At 40.9% G+C, this 15,144-nt stretch overlaps 1 protein-coding gene across 1 annotated transcript in view; it reads right to left on the bottom strand.

Annotated features, from left to right (window-relative positions):
• LOC138851821 (four-domain proteases inhibitor-like) overlaps positions 1 to 13,823 on the bottom strand; it is a 35,162-nt gene extending 21,339 nt beyond the window's left edge. The window contains exons 1-3 of the mRNA XM_070081303.1: positions 13,734 to 13,823; positions 3,999 to 4,106; positions 1,826 to 1,975 (exon numbers count right to left, since the gene is read on the bottom strand). Of these exons, the coding sequence (XP_069937404.1) occupies positions 1,826 to 1,975; positions 3,999 to 4,071 (223 nt within the window). The 5' untranslated portion in view covers positions 4,072 to 4,106; positions 13,734 to 13,823. The remainder of the gene's footprint in view (positions 1 to 1,825; positions 1,976 to 3,998; positions 4,107 to 13,733) is intronic.
• Between the last annotated feature and the right edge of the window lie 1,321 nt (positions 13,824 to 15,144).

The following is a 15,144-nucleotide window of genomic DNA, read 5'->3' as shown; positions in this document are numbered from 1 at the left end:
GAGGTGTCAAGTTCGCATAGCAGCTTCTTCACCTCCTCCTTGGTTATATGTACCTCATCCAGCACTTGCTGGTGTGCCCCCCTGTTCTGATTTCTTGGAGTCCTACTGGTTTCCACTGTAAATACCTCTTTAAATCTTGTGTTGAGCTCCTGACATACCTCTCGGTCGTTTCTTGTGAATTCCCCATCACCCTTCCTCAGTCTGATTACCTGGTCCTTGACTGTTGTTTTCCTCCTGATGTGGCTGTACAACAGCTTCGGGTCAGTCTTTACTTTTGATGCTATGTCATTTTCATATTGTCTCTGAGCCTCCCTTCTTATCTGTGCATATTCGTTTCTGGCTCTTCGGCTGATTTCTTTATTTTCCTGAGTTCTCTGTCTTCTGTACCTTTTCCATTCTCTAGTACACCTAGTTTTTGCCTCCCTACACCTTTGGGTGAACCAAGGACTCGTTCTGTTCTTCCCATTATTTCTGTTTCCCTTGGGAATAAACCTCTCCTCTGCCTCCTTGCATTTTGTTGCTACATAGTCCATCATTTCTTGTACTGGTTTTCCTGTCAGTTCCCTCTCCCACTGAATGTCTTGAAGGAAGTTCCTCATGCCTGAGTAGTTCCCCCTTTTGTAGTTTGGTTTTTCCCAGCCTATTCCTGCTACTCTCTCCACTTGGAACTCAACTATGTAGTCGAAGCACAGAACCACATGATCACTAGCTCCCAGGGGCCTTTCATACATGATACCCTCGATGTCCGAACTACTCATGGTGAATACAAGGTCCAACCTTGCTGGTTCATCCTCTCCTCTCTCTCTGGTAGTGTCTCTAACATGTTGATGCATGAGGTTCTCCAGTACCACATCCATCATCTTGGCTCTCCATGTTTCGGGACCCCCATGGGGCTCCAGGTTTTCCCAGTCAATCTCCTTGTGATTGAAATCACCCATAACTAGTAACTTTGCTCCCCCCATGTGTGCTCTCCTGGCCACCTCGGCTAGTGTGTTGATCATTGCTCTGTTGCTCTCATCATATTCTTCTCTTGGCCTCCTGCAGTTCTGTGGTGGGTTGTACATTACTGCAATTATCACCTTATGTCCCTCAGACTGGATTGTTCCTACTAAGTAGTCCCTTTCGCCCATGCCATCCATTCCTTCCATTTTCTCAAAACCCCACTGGTTTTTAATGAGCAGTGCAACTCCTCCTCCCCCTCTCCTCCCTCTGTCTTTCCTGAAGATTTGATATCCGGATGGAAAGATTGAATCTGTTATTATTCTGGTGAGTTTTGTTTCTGTGAGTGTTATTATGTCTGGGGATGTCTCTTTGATTCTTTCGTGCCACTCCTCATACTTGTTTGTTATTCCATCTGCATTTGTATACCACACCTTCAACTTCTTTTCTAAGACTGTGGTCTGGGAAGTATATTGGGGTTGGGGAAGTGGGAGACCTGGTAAGGAACTATGGGTTGTTGCTGTGGGGGTGAAGTTTGTAATGTAGTGGGTGGGGGCATTGGATGTGGCATGGGTGTTTTGATTTAGAGTGTTTGGTTGCACTGGGGTTGACCTGGTTGGGAGGCTTCTATAGAAAGTTGTGAGGGAGGCTGTATTTGATCTTCTTCCTGGGTCTGGGATCTCCTGTCTGTCTTCTCCATCCCCTGCCTGTGTGTGTGTGTGTGTGTGTGTGTGTGTGTGTGTGTGTGTGTGTGTGTGTGTGTGTGTGTGTGTGTGTGTGTGTGTGAGACCACTGTGCATCAAGTAAATTGTTTCACGGTATACAAGTGTATACAAGTGAAAACATAACTTATGAAACTAAACAATAACCCGAGAAAATTACTCACTAATACAAGAGCCGTTGTGAAGTTTCTTCACCAATGGGTTTTTGCATGACGCTATGTTCAGCTCGCAGTCGTTGCTGTAAGTTTTGTTGTTAGTGCCGCAGACCGGAGAGGAAATCCTCGGGCAGCCGGTATTACACTGCTCCTGGCCAGCTGCAATGTTACCATTATTATTATTTGATGGGGAAACCAATAAACAAATAGGGGTTCGCTCAGCACACCAGGATTGGAGGTAAGCAGATTTGAACCGATGGAGTACACAGTTGGGAAGAGTGTACAAGTGGGAAGAGTGTACAGATAGGATGAGTGTTCAGGAAAGTATTGCAAGACCAGAATTACTAGGAATTCCACCTGCATATCTAATAACTAGCCTGTTCCTGGCGTAATAAGTTATACAGGTAAATCACTCAATGCTGGTCAGATCAGTAGAACGTAAGGCCACATTTATTTCATAAAGTGACCAAGCAAGAAGAACGGAAATACTCAAGCAGTTTAAGTTATGCAACTTACTGAGAAACTTCCAAGTTTACGATGACACTGAAAATTAAAGAAAACAATGCAGTTGACTCGACTCAGAGAAATATAAACTATTGGGATATATGGAATTATTGCATGACTGTGTACATCTGACATTTACGTATAACATTACTATACAATTTGCATGACATTTATGTGTAACAGCAAGACTGATATAACCAAGAAATATGCTGTACTACATCTCCCTGGCATCGTCTTTAAGTCGAAAGAACTTGTACTGTATAGAAACAGTACTGCCGAAAGTACATTGTGAAGTTTTCATGAAGAGTGATCAGCTCGGCTCACACAACAGTACACGGTACGCAGCACACGGCAGAACAAAACTGACACCGAATTACCCTAAATGAGTACGACACAGGTCCACAATATTCCAAAATATCCAAGTTTCTGTCACTTGGTTCGACAATTATCATAAGCCAACTATAGCAGTGCGTAGTTACCAACAGTGACGATGAGAGATGAGGAGTGATACCCAAGATCAGAGCTGCGGAGGACATGTCATATAATAGCCTAACGTCAAATGGCGAGAACCTTCCTGAAGTTAAACAACTCTCTGAACCTCAGTTCCCAGATATTCAAAACACTACTCACGTCACCAACAAGCTCATATGATACCGACATTAGCAGTAACACAGAACTGTAAGCGAGCGGGTTGGGGCAGCAGGAAAGTGTTTTCAATCTACGGCCAGCTGTTGAATGCTGTGTGGGAAGGGTTCCATACTGCGACGAGAACCTAGTATGATTAAGCTCAAATCACTGAACTGGTAGGAATCGAGCTCCTGGTAGGGGCGTTCTTGCTGTGGGTTCGATTCCCACCTTTTCAGTGATATGTTGCAACTGTGTTATTACGATTTCGTGAGGCTTTCATGAGGATGACACGACTCTTGATATGCACTATACCAGAAGAAGAATAATAGGGCTGAGCCGGCTACCATCCATTGAAAACTCCACTCCAACAGCGAACAACGCTGCGAAATAGACAAACACTTCCTACCAACACCATCATGAACGTATACAAATGTTAGAAGTAACAAACGTACTTTAAATTATCCGTAATGTATATCTATATTAATGAATGAATGAATAATAACATACTGACGAATTTTTTCGTTCCAGTTCCTAACAAACAGACGAATATAAAAATCCCTGCAGTACAGTGTTTTTAAAATACATAATAAATAAAAAGAAGAATATATAGGCAAAGAGTGGCTAAAGAGGGCAAGAGAAGTAAGCTGAGAATAAATAAGATGCTTTTCCAAATCTAGATATGGGCGAAGAGATATTAGAGAGATAGTGAAAATATTCTGTGAGGTTCTTGAACGCAGATACAGAAATGAGTTAGAAATCTTTATGTATGGGATAGTGAAGTGTGAGACTTACTGGAGTGCACAACGACAGTTTGAAGTGACACAATGAGCAAGTTGCAAGTGAATTATGACACAGAAGTTGAAAGCAGGTGTACATAAGTGGTGGGAAAGGTGGTACCTATTGTACAAAAGGAAAGGAGACACTATAATAATGACTCGAGATAAATGCACTGTAAGCCACAAGTTACAAAAGAGTAGTGAAACAGAAAACATTATGACCGAGACATAACGAACATATTATAACGATACAGAACAAACAAGTGACAACTTACAGGTTCCCAACACCAGCAGCACCAGCTCAAGCAGCAACACCAGCGACGTCGTCGTCCAAGTGAGTGAACTCATTATCACAATGTCTTCACACAGCAGCAGAACTGAACCTGAGTTGAGGAAAATGTTACATTATTGTGCCCGCTGCTGCCCTGAAATACTACTAGAGAATAAGGAATATATCTGTTGAAGGAAAAAGTCACAGGAAAAAAAAACTAACTATGAGGGGGGATAAGGTAAAGTTTTGGAACACTTTTTTTTTTATGTTAGAGCAAGGTTAGGCTATGTTGGATAATGGTTAGGTTAGATCAGATTAGGATAGGCTAGTTTGGTTAGATTCGTCCATGTTATGTCCAACTACTAAGATATTTATATTTTGTCTATTATGTTAAATGCCCTCTGTGACTTTTTTCTGCTACTTTCTTTTCTGGCCAAAACTGCTACTTTTATTCATACTTTTCTCGATAACTTCTGTCCAGGGTTAGTCCTAACAATCTGATATCACCATCCATTGCCTAACTGCGTCTACATACCATATCTATGCGAGTTTTATATATGTGCGTTTGTGCATATATGTGTATGGGTCAGTGAATATGTATAGGTGTTCAGGTATGAGTATATTAATGTGCAAATAGTGACGTTCAAATTCCTATTCTTTACATCCCCTCCCCCTCCTGTCCTCTGTCTCCTGTGTATAATTTCATCTTCTCTTTAGTATAAATTTCCCTGTGGTGTGTGCCATTTATTGACCTGATTAAACCCTTGTGTGGGCGATACCTCATATTTGAAACTCGACTGAAGAAACCTACTGTATAGGCGAAACATTTCTGAATAAAGATGCCTAACTGTTGCCCAAGTGTCTTCTGACCAACCTGTCGGTATTGTATACCATTTTGAAATTCATGAAGTTGAAGTCTTGGGTTTGAGGACCTGTCTAACATGGGTCAGTAAGCCTACTTCATTACTCCTCTATTCCTCTATTTTTATATATACTTTTTTGCCAATATGAACTTAGAGCTTAATAAATAAGCACTGAGGTAGGCCTACTGACCCATGCTATGCAGGTGTTACTCAGTGTTACAAAAAACGCGATTCTAAAAGCTTAGAGATCTCCAGTGAATACTAGAAAGGACTGCCCTTCTAGCATCCAGCCTGTTACTGGGTTTTCGTAACAAGTAGTCAGTATCCTTGTCCAATTATCCATTAAAATTTAGTATGGTTCAATAGTGCTTTAGGATTACAACTGGTAGGCTACTAACTAGAGAAATTAAAATTTAATAAATTTATTAAGTAGTAAGTTGTCTAGAGGTATATTATCAAATTAAATTAATTACAGCAATCAAAATAAAATCAATCTCTCGAGTTCAATATTATTGTGCTGAAAGCACATATCACATTTATAATTCTTAAGTACCGTCAGGTACATTAACATTCAATAAGATATTACAAATATGTACAAGTAAGTGTGTATGCGTGTAAGTGCTCTTAAGTAGTTAGCTATGTCTCAAGACTCGAATAAGACTTAAACAAGTGACTGACAAAGTCCTCAAATAAACTAACTTCTTGACCGACTGGCAACCCGAACAGTCTGCTTGAACAACAAAGAATGCTAAGCCCAATAGCAATACAATATCAAGCGACTGCAACACAGAATTAGGAACTGGGAAATAATATAACGACACTAAGTAGGGACCATCAGCAGATCCTCCACAAAAGTTACAAAACTCCCATAATACTGAATCTTCGTTCAGCATAGGTAAAACTGTGACTGTGACAATACACAGGAACCAGTACAAAATTAGGTCAGAAGCTATAGCTAAGGACCTGAGATACTCAGAGTGTCTATGTGACACACAACCTCAGTACAACGTCGAAAATCACAAAGTCTTTACAATGTTCTGTGAACAAAGTTCTACAGAACTAACAAGAATAATGAGACAGACAATCTGTCCAACCAGCAAGCGAGTCTCGAGCAGACTGTCAGACAGACAAGCTGTCCAACCAGCAAGCGAGTCTCTAGCAGACTGTCAGACAGACAAGCTGTCCAACCAGCAAGCGAGTCTCCAGCAGACTGACTACTTCACAAGAGGTGAGGACACCCCCCCTCGATCACGTGATAGCTACGTGGACAACTGCAGCTCAGAAGCCGGCAGTATAACGAGCGACAAGCGATAATTACAGTAGTTTGACAATCAAGCCTAACTGAGCACATTTTATATACATCCTAACAACATAAGCTAAATAACAATATAACAGTCAAATAATAATATAAAGTCATACATTTACGATTTAGCTATTATCGCAAATATAAGCAATATAAAATTATATGAAAAGATAATATACATTACATATATACATAATAATCATTGTAACCCATTCAGGGGTTGCAACACCCCCCCCCAACACGACAGAGGGTCGCACTAGGAGTTGCATGAATGTCTTTCACATTATTTCTGATTACTCATATCAATATTATTATCAATATAAAAATTAAACATGAATCAGAGTCTCTCTTGTGCCAAGCACTTCTACAATTTCACAGCGTCCGTCACTAGGATATGCCCCTAGGTACTAGGGCAGTACACAGTATCGTATATCTGCATACTCGTGGTTATATACATCAGTTTAGAGACTGGATAGCGCTGACAAGGAGGGCACGTTGAGGCTCGATCATAGTAGAGGAGACTGCATTCCACTCTTAAGTAGTGGTTGTGGAATGCTAGGCAGTATGAACATCTGAGTATGAAACAGCTTAAGGTGTGTAGTGAGGGGGGGGGGGGGTCTGCGACAGGACATTGTTGAGTCACGCAGTACATCACCCGCACCACACTACTCACTCAACACTCAGCTTGTCTCCTCCTCACACAACATTACTGTGAATATATAAATATAATAATTAGACATGACATGAGTATATATAGTTAATATGGGCTGGAGGGATTAAGTTACTTTACTGAATTTGACATAGCAAGTAACAAAACGTATTTGGGCATAAAATTACGTTAATTTAATGTAACTGATAATTTTTAAGGACGAGACAGAGCGTCAGCAATTACATTACAATGACCACTTATGTGTTTTATACTAATAGAATAAGGTTGGATTCTGAGAGCCCACCTCATGATCCTAGCATTTTTACTCTTCATAGTGTTTATGTAGGTGAGTGGATTGTGGTCAGAAAAAACGTTTATTTTAAATGGGGAAGTGCCCAAATACACGTCAAAATGTTCCAATGACACCACAAGAGCTAGAGCCTCTTTCTCAATAGTGGCATAATTTTTCTGGTGTCGTTTAAGCTTAGATGAATAGTAACATATAGGATGGAGAATATCAGTGGATGTTGACTGTTGGAGCAGCACAGCACCCACTGCATAGCCACTCGCATCTATATGTAAAAAGAAGGGAAGATTGAAATTAGGACTCTTCAACACAGGAGCAGAGGATAGCAAGCGCTTCAACCTTTTGAACGAGTCTGAACAATCTCTAGTCCAGGTAAACTGAACTTTGCTACTAGTAAGCTCAGTAAGAGGAGCTACAATCTGAGAAAAGTTTGGACAGAACCTGCGATAATATCCTGCCATACCCAGGAATCTCTGTACTCCTTTCCTATCCTGAGGCACTGGAAATTCAGAAATTGCACGAACCTTAGCCTCAATAGGAGCAACCTCACCTTGGCCGATACAAAAGCCTAGATAGGTAATCTTGGCTTGACCAAAACTACATTTAGCTAAGTTAACAGTGAAGTTGTAGTGCGCCAGTCTCTCAGACAATGCTCTGAGACGCGTCAAGTGCTGTTCCCACTCGTCACTGTACACCACTAAGTCGTCAAGGTAGGCTTCTACTCCTTCTAAGTTGTGGGTCAACTCGTTCATTATACGTTGGAATGAAGAAGCCGCGTTACATAGGCCGAAGGGGGTGACGAGGTAGTTAAACAATCCATCTTGAACAGTAAAAGCAGATATTTCTTGAGCACGTTCAGTAAGCGGGGCTTGATAATTGATAATAGCCTCGTAAGAGATCTAAACGGCTGACAAACTGGGCTCCTGACACACGATCAATAAGGTCGTCAATGCGAGGTAGAGGATAACCATCAGGCAAGGTGACAGAGTTCACTTTCCTGTAATCAGTGCACATCCTGAAACTACCGTCAGGTTTAGGCACTAAAATACAGGGAGATGCCCATGGACTTTTACTGCGTTCAATAAGTCCGTGAGATAACAGAAAATCAACCTCTTCTCTCAATGCTTTATGCTTTGTTGGACTCATCCTATATGGTGATTGCTTAATGGGTGATGCTCCCTGTACATCAACGTCATGTACACCCAGAGTACAACGTTTAGGAACATCACCGAACAATTCAGGGAAATGCAAAATCATGTTTTTAATATTACCAGCTTTATCAATCCCAAGGTTACTAAGAAAATCGTCTAGTGATTGCAGAGTCACTGAATTTTCTAAACGAACCTCTATACCTCTAGAGATGTCAGGTAGACTGACGTTTTCTTCCTCTGTCCTAGGAAGAATAGAAGTAGTAGGTAGAGGACTAGCGTAGTATGCCTTGAGCTGGTTAACATGGTACACATGATTAGATTTCTTTTTCCCAGGCGTACGTACCAAATAATTTACGTCGCTAAGCTTTTTCACTACTTCCAGGGGACCATCATACCTGGCTTGTAGAGCATGACCTGGTACTAATTTCCGAGCCATCACCTTATCTCCTGCTTTAAAGGAACGAGAGACAGCACGCCTGTCATAATGTTGCTTCATTCTAGCTTGGGCTGAAACTAGGTTTTTCGAAGCTAGTTCTCTAGCGGCTGTCAGATGTTGTTGCATTAATGAAGGTGAAGTACTCAATGATGGATTTGATTTTCCTGTCCACACGTCTTTCAACACTGCAAGAGGACCACGCACTTGGTGTCCGAATATTAATTCAAACGGACTAAATCCGAGACTTTCTTGCTCACTTTCTCTCATAGCGAACAGAAGAAAAGGTATACCCTCATCCCAGTCTCTAGAAAAATGTTCACAATAAGCTCTCATCATGGACTTCAGTGTCTGATGAAATCTCTCTAGAGCCCCTTGTGACTGTGGATGATAACTGGTTGAAAGTACAGACTTTATTCCTAGGTGGGATAATGCTTCTCGAAAGATCTTAGAAGTGAAATTAGATCCCTGATCTGATTGTATCTCTCGTGGCAATCCAACCTGGGAGAAAAATTTCATCAGCGCTCTCACAATAGCACGAGCATTAATTTTTCTCATAGGAATAGCTTCGGGATAGCGTGTTGCAGCGTCCATAATAGTAAATAAGTATTGGTTTCCTAGTTTGGTTCTAGGCAAAGGACCAACACAATCAATAATAAGACGTGAGAATGGTTCACCATGCCCGGTGATAGGAATGAGAGGCGCAGGTGGAGGTGTGTGCGCTGGCTTGCCTGTCACTTGACACACGTGGCAACGTCGCACATGATCAGCTACTGTTTCCTTCATCTTTGGCCAAGTAAAATGTTTTGCCAGTTTACCGAGTGTCTTCTTGACACCCAAATGTCCTCCTATGGGACTATTGTGAGCAAAATCGATGGCTTGTTCACGAAATGTAACTGGTAACACAACGAGATGCTTGACTGTCGTGGAAACACTATCAGCTGACAACTTACATGTATTTTTCTCCATCAGTACACCGTTACTATAATAGTAACAATTATCGAGATCCTTTGCTTCACTCTCAGTAACTGCTATATCTCTCAGTCTTTCCAGTGACTGATCAACAAACTGATCCTTGATTAAATCATCATGAGTTAGAAATTTAACGTCAGTTGTGTCTTGACTAGGTTGATGACTGGGGGGAGTCAGTGTTAATGACCCTGGGCGCAGAGCGTCACTAAACAACATATTCAACCCCAAATCATTGTCATCAACTAACTCAACAGGAGACAAGGATGGTTGTTGAATCTTTGACATAGCTCTAGTAATTGCGCTGAGAGGAAATAAAATAGGTTTCTCTCTACAAGCTTCAATGGCATAATTATCATCAGTGTTATTATCAATCACAAGTGGTTCTTTACATATACCAGCATGAAGGATATCGTTCCCTATCAACAAGTCCACTGACCTGATGGGAAATACACCACTGGATATACCCACTGAAATATAACCAGTATAATAGCTTGTTTCAATATAAACTTTGTGCAGAGGCACTTTTATAACAGCCCCTCCATAGGCTTCTAACAATACATCTATCTTGCAATAGGTATCGTCAGTTATGGGCAGTACATCTTCTCTTAATAACGTGAGATAACTGCCAGTGTCTCTGAAAGAAATTATCTCAGTTAGATGTGATTCGTCAAATCCTATTTTATCTCTCGAAAAGTAAGGACTCATCGCTGAACGAATCTTTTCGTCAGATACACTTTCTGACGCTAGTCATCTATCCTGAGTAACATCATCTAAAACAGTAGGATAAGAGGAATTGCTAGGATTTTGGTGTCTTTGTTGCTCGGAAGAGGATACGACTTGTGTGGGGGCGCCAGCCGCACGACTACTTCTCGTATCTCTTTCTAATTTATAGCAATACTTGGAAATCTTCTTCGTTCAATCTCCTCTGTGCCTCTATTTGTGCAGTCTGCAACATAAGGAGGCGTTCAAACCTCTCAAACTGTTCCTGAGAGATAGGACCAGTGGGTAATGGAGGAGTAGGGAAATTAACATGGTCTGGACGGTCCTTAGGTCGGACACTTGGTCCAGCCGTCTCTAGAGAGTCTAGATCTGGTCTAGGATAAGTAAATACAGGTGTAGTATACACTGTACTAGTGTGTGGCTGCGTCATCCAACCAGCTACACTCTGTACTATTGTGTCAGTGAGGTGGGAAGGCGTGAGCGAGAACTGAGCTACACTAGACTCGGACACTAGGCCCACTTCTGCTCTAGTTGCTCTTTCTTCAACTTCAAATAGAGCCATACTTCCTAATTGTGACACTAGGTTTTCAGAATCTGAATCATAATCAGACATCTCTGTATGAGCAGGAAACAATATATCTTTAATTAAAGCTCTGACAGTTTCTGCGGTGTAATTCCTGTTATACGTCACACCGAGATACTTGGCTACTTGCCAACACGTCTGAAGTTTTAATGTACTTAACTCAGACAAAGTCAGAGTATCAATTAACTGTTTCACTTTGGCATACATCACGAAAATAATTGTACTACGAGAGAGTGATTATGGGAAACTATAATCTTAATAGGAATTTTAGTGTTGGTTGTCATAGAGCTAGAACTCATAAACAGTATTTCCATCTCCTTGGATCAAGAGACTCAGTCAGGTACATACATCCACTTGGTATGTTGTACAAGACTAAACTCAAAGTCTTCAGATTAGGAAAGTACTCAAAGTGTTTGACCATAGAGTTACTAGTATGTCAAACTGGACAATTTCTCCAACACCTTGGATCAAGAGCCTCCCGGACAGGTTCTCCAACACCTTGGATCAAGAGACTCCCGGACAGGCCCCCATTTGTTACAAAAAACGCGATTCTAAAAGCTTAGAGATCTCCAGTGAATACTAGAAAGGACTGCCCTTCTAGCATCCAGCCTGTTACTGGGTTTTCGTAACAAGTAGTCAGTATCCTTGTAAAATTATCCATTAAAATTTAGTATGGTTCAATAGTGCTTTAGGATTACAACTGGTAGGCTACTAACTAGAGAAATTAAAATTTAATAAATTTATTAAGTAGTAAGTTGTCTAGAGGTATATTATCAAATTAAATTAATTACAGCAATCAAAATAAAATCAATCTCTCGAGTTCAATATTATTGTGCTGAAAGCACATATCACATTTATAATTCTTAAGTACCGTCAGGTACATTAACATTCAATAAGATATTACAAATATGTACAAGTAAGTGTGTATGCGTGTAAGTGCTCTTAAGTAGTTAGCTATGTCTCAAGACTCGAATAAGACTTAAACAAGTGACTGACAAAGTCCTCAAATAAACTAACTTCTTGACCGACTGGCAACCCGAACAGTCTGCTTGAACAACAAAGAATGCTAAGCCCAATAGCAATACAATATCAAGCGACTGCAACACAGAATTAGGAACTGGGAAATAATATAACGACACTAAGTAGGGACCATCAGCAGATCCTCCACAAAAGTTACAAAACTCCCATAATACTGAATCTTCGTTCAGCATAGGTAAAACTGTGACTGTGACAATACACAGGAACCAGTACAAAATTAGGTCAGAAGCTATAGCTAAGGACCTGAGATACTCAGAGTGTCTATGTGACACACAACCTCAGTACAACGTCGAAAATCACAAAGTCTTTACAATGTTCTGTGAACAAAGTTCTACAGAACTAACAAGAATAATGAGACAGACAATCTGTCCAACCAGCAAGCGAGTCTCGAGCAGACTGTCAGACAGACAAGCTGTCCAACCAGCAAGCGAGTCTCCAGCAGACTGACTACTTCACAAGAGGTGAGAACACCCCCCCTCGATCACGTGATAGCTACGTGGACAACTGCAGCTCAGAAGCCGGCAGTATAACGAGCGACAAGCGATAATTACAGTAGTTTGACAATCAAGCCTAACTGAGCACATTTTATATACATCCTAACAACATAAGCTAAATAACAATATAACAGTCAAATAATAATATAAAGTCATACATTTACGATTTAGCTATTATCGCAAATATAAGCAATATAAAATTATATGAAAAGATAATATACATTACATATATACATAATAATCATTGTAACCCATTCAGGGGTTGCAACACTCAGATCCATTCATTTTCACTCGTGTATTTTTTTTTTTTTTTTTTTTGGTCTAAATTGACTGAAGGAAATATTGAAATAAACTTCTTACCATAAAAGTAGGGAAAAGTTACTTTTGATTCATTATTTTCTTAAATTAAAAGTTTTAATGTAAATGCGACGCAAGAAATATACTACAGAAAAAGTTTAAAAAAATGATGCGGACAAGCATCCGAGTTCCCCAGAGTGGTCAGTATCGACCCCTAAGTGTCAATGGGACTATCGAAGTGGTCGGTAAATGGCTGGAGGTCCAAACGGGGTCAGAAAATGGTTAACGCTGTTGTTAACCACGCCAATTCATGGATAAAACCAGCATCCTACCTGGAAAACTTCACCTTGCTACTAGTTACCTGGTACGGGGTGCTGATATCTTTGAAAAGTTGAGACAGAAATTACAATAGCATCCTGTTGCCCTCCCTCTCACCTGTCACTCCTCACTTGTTACTCCTTACCTTAGGACTCCTATTACTTATATGCCCTTGTATGAAGCCAAAATAATATCTGGCCTCATTCCGAACACTTTGCATTTGTTGCTACTACCTCTTTTTCTCTTTTGTTTCTGTATTATTTATTTTAGAGATGCTTTACATATTTTGTTTTCCAGAATTACAACTTCACATGAGTTCCCAAAGGGTGAATGTTCAAAGAAATCACAGCAATATGAACTAACAAAGTAACTCTGGGTATTATTTACCATTTGTCAGTCAATAAATTTTCCTCTTCACTAAGAAGCAAAACAGTGGCAGAAAATAATGTTTAAATAAATGGAAGAGAGTCCGAAACTATCATGAAAAAACCTTATTCCAGGTTGACTGGACAGACTTCACCGGGATTATCAGACGGACTGAGTCTCCATAGGTCCTCCAGCTAAATGACTCATACAAGCTTAGCGCTTCATGACACTATCCTGACACATACCTGCTGTTGCTACAGAGAGTGGTGAGTCTCGCACACACAGCAACAACACACCAGACCTCCAGCTTATATACACACTCCCAGTGATGAACTGCCAACCATCAATACTCACAATGTAAACATGTAACGACAGTATATCCTGTATAAGCCATTTCAGTAACCATGTCCCATAGAAGCCATACTGACACTTCTCTTATTAAATCTTCTTCTCAAGATGAGTTTCGTGGCTGAAAGCGTTACAAATGAGAAAGAGGAACCAAAATCCAGCATTAAATATCATTGTCTATAAGGAAACCTTTACACAGAAAAACGGGTGTCAGGAAAATTTTCCCAGTGTTTAGGGTATTACCCGAGAACAGTGTTGTCAGGTTACCGATTTATCACTTGGTAGCTTTCTCACCTCATTTGTCGGCAACAGTGCCTCTCTACACCTGAAGAGTCTCTTATCTATCTGTCTATATATCTTATTATCATTTTTTTATTATCACACCGGCCGATTCCCACCAAGGCAGGGTGGCCCGAAAAAGAAAAACTTTCACCATCATTCACTCCATCACTGTCTTGCCAGAAGGGTGCTTTACACTACAGTTTTTAAACTGCAACATTAACACCCCTCCTTCAGAGTGCAGGCACTGTACTTCCCATCTCCAGGACTCAAGTCCGGCCTGCCGGTTTCCCTGAATCCCTTCATAAATGTTACTTTGCTCACACTCCAACAGCACGTCAAGTATTAAAAACCATTTGTCTCCATTCACTCCTATCAAACACGCTCACGCATGCCTGCTGGAAGTCCAAGCCCCTCGCACACAAAACCTCCTTTACCCCCTCCCTCCAACCCTTCCTAGGCCGACCCCTACCCCGCCTTCCTTCCACTACAGACTGATACACTCTTGAAGTCATTCTGTTTCGCTCCATTCTCTCTACATGTCCGAACCACCTCAACAACCCTTCCTCAGCCCTCTGGACAACAGTTTTGGTAATCCCGCACCTCCTCCTAACTTCCAAACTACGAATTCTCTGCATTATATTCACACCACACATTGCCCTCAGACATGACATCTGCACTGCCTCCAGCCTTCTCCTCGCTGCAACATTCATCACCCACGCTTCACACCCATATAAGAGCGTTGGTAAAACTATACTCTCATACATTCCCCTCTTTGCCTCCAAGGACAAAGTTCTTTGTCTCCACAGACTCCTAAGTTCACCACTCACTCTTTTTCCCTCATCAATTCTATGATTCACCTCATCTTTCATAGACCCATCCGCTGACACGTCCACTCCCAAATATCTGAATACGTTCACCTCCTCCATACTCTCTCCCTCCAATCTGATATTCAATCTTTCATCACCTAATCTTTTTGTTATCCTCATAACCTTACTCTTTCCTGTATTCACCTTTAATTTTCTTCTT

The sequence above is a fragment of the Cherax quadricarinatus genome, unplaced genomic scaffold, assembly GCF_038502225.1.
Source record: "Cherax quadricarinatus isolate ZL_2023a unplaced genomic scaffold, ASM3850222v1 Contig2280, whole genome shotgun sequence".
Taxonomy (NCBI): domain Eukaryota; kingdom Metazoa; phylum Arthropoda; class Malacostraca; order Decapoda; family Parastacidae; genus Cherax; species Cherax quadricarinatus.
The sequence above is the reverse complement of the archived record's forward strand: the minus strand, read 5'-3'. Positions and strand labels throughout refer to the sequence as shown.